Source organism: Suricata suricatta, chromosome 14, assembly GCF_006229205.1.
Source record: "Suricata suricatta isolate VVHF042 chromosome 14, meerkat_22Aug2017_6uvM2_HiC, whole genome shotgun sequence".
Lineage (NCBI taxonomy): Eukaryota > Metazoa > Chordata > Mammalia > Carnivora > Herpestidae > Suricata > Suricata suricatta.
Window position 1 is genome coordinate 87,752,665 of NC_043713.1, and position 4,599 is coordinate 87,757,263.

Sequence of the window (4,599 nt, forward strand, 5' to 3'; positions counted from 1 at the left end):
TCGTGTTTAACTTCAGCCCAAGGCTGACGGTGATCGTGGTGAAGAAACGAGTGAACGCCCGCTTCTTCGCGCAGTCTGGAGGAAGGCTTCAGAACCCGCTTCCGGGAACGGTTATTGACGTGGAGGTCACCAGGCCAGAGTGGTAAGTCAGCGGCACGCTGTTTCCTGCGTTATCCACTTTTCACTTACTTACTTTTCCTTCCGTTTTTTCTTTTCTGAACTTGGGAGAAGCTAGTGGGGGAGGGGCAGAGAGGCAGGGTCCCAGCCAGGCTCTGAGCTGTCAGCACCGAGCCCAGCGCGGGGCTGGAGCTCATGAACTGCGAGATCATGACCTGAGCCTAAGTCAGGAGTCAGGTGCTTAGCTGACTGAGCCACCCAGGCGCCCTTTAGTATTCATAGGAAATAGAAGAAAAACTAAAGCCTTCGATTAGTTTGAGCCAATAATCTCACGGGAGCCCGCGGTTTATTTGTGTCTGAAATGGTTCGCAGGTTTCCGTGCAGCTTTCCTTCGCAGGGAGGGGGCTGTCGTCGGTGAGAGGTTAGAGCCTCTCGGCAGGTTGCTTTTGTAGTTATTTTTAACATGTAGCTTCACCCAGATCCTTGTTTGCTCGTAAAACGTTTTAGATCTGTAACTTTGTTTTCTGGAATCAAAACGTTTCATTGGAAACACAACCACGGGTAAGAAAAGCGGCTTTCTGCGTAAACACGTTCATGCAGCCTGGAGCCACGCTTTGCCGCAGGAAGACGGTCAGCACACGCAGGACGCCGAGGGGCCGCGGCGTGGACGTGCACGCAGTCCTCTGTCCGGGGCCGGGCCGGCTCCTCCCCCGGAGAGCACATGGCGGGAGCTGTCCTGGGTCGGTGTATTGGAGCTTTTTCAGAAGGCAGATCTGGGGCGCCCGGGTGGCTCAGTTAAGTGTCCAATTCTTGGTTTCAGCTCAGGTCATGATCTCCTGGTTTGTGAGCTTGAGCCCCACACTGGGCTCCGCGCTGACAGTGCAGAGTCCGCTTGGGATTCTTTCTCTTCCCCTTTCCTGTCCCTCCCCACTCGCTCGCTCTGTCTCAAAAATAAAATGTAAATTCAAAAGGCACATTTCAGCAGGATCAAGTGCAGGCCTGGGTGCAGAGCTCCTGAGGTGTGGAGTGCTGCTCCGCCGTGAACCTGGGCACAGGTTCCCTCTGCTGACTGGGCAGATAAGCGGCCGCTGGCTCCTGCTGTCCTCAAGCGGCTGTCGGGTCCCGGGCCGCGTGTCCCTGGATCGCTGTCCTTGGGCAGGTGTGAGTGACAGCGGTACTTCAGGGTTCCGTTCCCGGGACGACGGCCACTAAGGGAGACATGCCCGCTAAGATCCTAACTCAGCATGACTCCACGGTACTTTCTAGTGACGGGAGTTCAGGGCGGCCATGGCCCTGCAGGCAGCTCACACTAATACCCTGCGCAAAATCCAAATTGAATTAGGAAGTATGAAAATATTTCATTACTTCTTATTTGACACTACTTAAGCTGATAAGGCTATTTACATACCTGGAGAAGTCCACTTAAAAAATTTTGGGGGGTGGGCGGGATGGAGAGAATCCCAAGCAGGCCCTGTGCTGACAGCTCAGAGCCTGACACGGGGCTGGAACTCACAAACCGTGAGGTCAGGACCTGAGCTGAAATGGAGTGTTGGATGCACGGCCCACTGAGCCCCGGCGGCCTGGAGAAGGCCCGCTCCACAGGGCGAGAGCGGGGCCGGCGCGGCGGCCAGCTCTCGGGGCGGCGGAGCCCCGTGCTGGGACTCAGGCTCTAACTGCAGCCCGGTTGTGAATTCTCGGTTCTTTGGAGCAAGTTGTGTGTCACCGAAACCCTCCTTCCTCCAAAACACCAGTGTTACTAGTTCTGATTTCCATCGTTTCTCTAGTTTTCAGTGGATCTGGCAATTCGCTTATAGCTTCGTGTGACGTCAGGTGACAGCGTCTCTGGGTTGGTGTTTCGTTGCTACCAAAAACAGAAAAAACCGATGTCTTGTTCCTTTGCAGTCCTTGGTTTTTGCTTTACCATTTGGGTCCTATACTAATTTTGCTTATGTCTTTGGATGTTCTAGTCTAGAACTTGCTTTATATCCTTATTGATTAAACTTGAGTATGTTCTTGGTAAGTACCACTGGGAACAGCCAGAGGGGGAAGGTCTGTGGGAAAAGCGTACTTTGGGAGCCTCAGAGCCTGAAACGAGACTTCCCCTGGCCGCCCCCACTCTCGCTGCCCCTCCCAGCCCGCGACAGCTCCGACCTCCCCCGGGCTCCGTGGCCAGCGCTGTTACCAGGACCTTGTCAAGTGACGTCCTGAGGCCTGGGGGTCAGATTTGTTTTTATTTTTTTGCATTTATTATTGAGAGAGAGAAACAGAGCACGAACGGGGGAGGGCAGAGGAGGAGACGGAATCTGAAGCAGCTGCAGGCTGTGAGCTGGCCGTCAGCACGGAGCCTGCCGCGGGGCCTGAACCCGCAAACCGGGACGTCACGGCCTGAGCGGCCCAGGCGCCCCGGGGCCGGATTTAGAATCTAGGCGGCAGCGGCCCGCGCCCAGGGACCTCTGGACGTCAGGGCGCGGCCGCGCGTGGCATCTCCGCGCCGCTGGCGCCGGCTCTCGGGCCTCACGCCTGCGCGGTGCTCTCCTGCCCTGCCAGGTACGACTTCTTCATCGTGAGCCAGGCGGTGAGGAGCGGCAGCGTGTCCCCGACCCACTACAACGTCATCTACGACAGCAGCGGCCTGAAGCCCGACCACATCCAGAGGCTGACGTACAAGCTGTGCCACATCTACTACAACTGGCCGGTGAGTGTGCCCCTCTCTCCCGGGGGACTCGCTTCTCAGAGGCGGAGTTGCTGTGCTTAAAGGCTCTTTCCGGTTGGTGCCGAGACGCGCAGCTGTGCGATAGGAAACACAGACGCAGAGTAACGGACCTCGTGCTCCTTCCGCTGCAGGGGGTCATCCGTGTCCCGGCGCCTTGCCAGTACGCCCACAAGCTGGCCTTCCTCGTGGGCCAGAGCATTCACAGGGAGCCCAACCTGTCCCTGTCCAATCGCCTGTACTACCTCTGACCTCCGCAAGAGGGCGACACGCAGCCGTTCCTTCTGTGTGAAATGGAACATCGGGCTTTTTTAAAGCTTTTTATTTCTTTTAGCTGTTACCTTTCTAGATGAAGCTCGGAAGAGGAATTAGGGGATCTGGAGTCGTCTTTCTAGCATTGCTAGAAAACTGCAATTTTATATTTTATCTTGTTTGCTTCTCAGATACGTTATGAGGATTTTTTGTTTTGGGGGGAAAAAGTGGATGAGATACTTTGTATCATAAACAGACTTTCTTAAGCAACTTGAAAAGTGGGGATTTGCTCGAAAGTACTTCCAGGACTGAGCAAGTCCTTTGTAAGCCTCAATTATCTTCTTTTTGAAATCACTGAAAGGAGAGGAAGGTAGAGTGGGGTGCTCACCAGAACTGCAAGGTGGGGTTTTATTTGGGATCTGATCTATTTTAAAGATTAGAGCGGTCGCTGAGTAGCCAGTATGAGCTATGGGGACGGAAGGAGGCTGTGGAGAGGCAGGGCTCGTTTTTTATTTCATTTTGGGGCTGGTGGAATGGGGGTCAGAAGGAGATAGTTGGAAAATTTTTAAATTTCTGTCCAAAGAAACATTTTAAGACTCTTTAAGAAAAGAGTCAGTAATCTATATTAACATTACTATTTTGTTCTGCACCTGCGGCATTATTCTACTTGTTGTAGGATAAAGTTGGACTGTGACCTTATTCAGGACCAGCACACGGGTTTTTGTTCCATTTACTGTGTTTTCCTAAGGGCGGGGGAGCCCGCTGTCCGAGGCTGCCGGCCTTTCACAGACGCTGCGCTTGGGGTTCGAGAGCGCGAGCCGGGGTGCGGCCAGGCCGACAGCCGTATTGGTAGGACTGTTCAGGAAAGTCGCAGTAATGAGTCGAGTTGTATTTCGAGAACCCCTCTGTGTTGCTTGCAAACGTGCCGGCGTGAGCATCATACTGAGACCACTCGCCGGAGCACATTCTTATCCTGGGTCTTGTCAAATAAATGCCTTTGGGACTTAGCTTATTAACAGGAGTGAAAGCCACTTTGTTTTTCTTTTAGCTCTTCAAGCCACTGACTGTTAACGCTGCTGCCCGGTTCCTTAACCTACTTCCTTAACCCTGTGCACGGGGGGCGGGGGGCGGGGGGCCTGGGAGCGTCCAGAAAGGACACCAGGGACGGGCCGCCCTGGCCCAGGGGAGGGTCAGGAGCGCGGCCCTGCGGCCAGTAGCTCGAAGCCACCAGTGTCGGCCCTAGCAGCTTTTACACACTCTCCTAAAGCTCTGCCACCTTAAAACCATGAAGAATTGGGAAACGCAACCTGGAAGTCGCCGCAGGCAAGAGACCCTCACTAAAGGCTGAAGACTTGGCTGCAAAGGACAGAAAATCTGCTCAAATTAGTTTCGGCCGAAAAGGTCGTGGCCGGGCTTCCCCACTCGTCCTGGGCAGCGGCCCGGATCGGATGCTAAACGCCACCTGTTTGCTCGGTCACCACAGTGGGCACTGGGCCCACGGGGGGGGGGGGGGGGGGGGG

At 54.7% G+C, this 4,599-nt stretch overlaps 1 protein-coding gene across 7 annotated transcripts in view; it reads left to right on the top strand.

The window, feature by feature from the left end:
* PIWIL1 (piwi like RNA-mediated gene silencing 1) overlaps positions 1-4,095 on the top strand; it is a 30,410-nt gene extending 26,315 nt beyond the window's left edge. For 5 of the 7 annotated variants that reach the window (XM_029922713.1, XM_029922712.1, XM_029922711.1 and 2 more), the window contains exons 20-22: positions 17-142; positions 2,665-2,812; positions 2,962-3,916. In XM_029922713.1, coding sequence (XP_029778573.1) covers positions 17-142; positions 2,665-2,812; positions 2,962-3,078 — 391 coding nt within the window. In that variant the 3' untranslated portion in view covers positions 3,079-3,916. Of the gene's footprint in view, positions 1-16; positions 143-2,664; positions 2,813-2,961 lie in introns of all 7 variants that reach the window. The other 2 variants (XM_029922715.1, XM_029922717.1) reach the window with 2 other exon arrangements.
* The last annotated feature ends 504 nt before the right edge of the window (positions 4,096-4,599 follow it).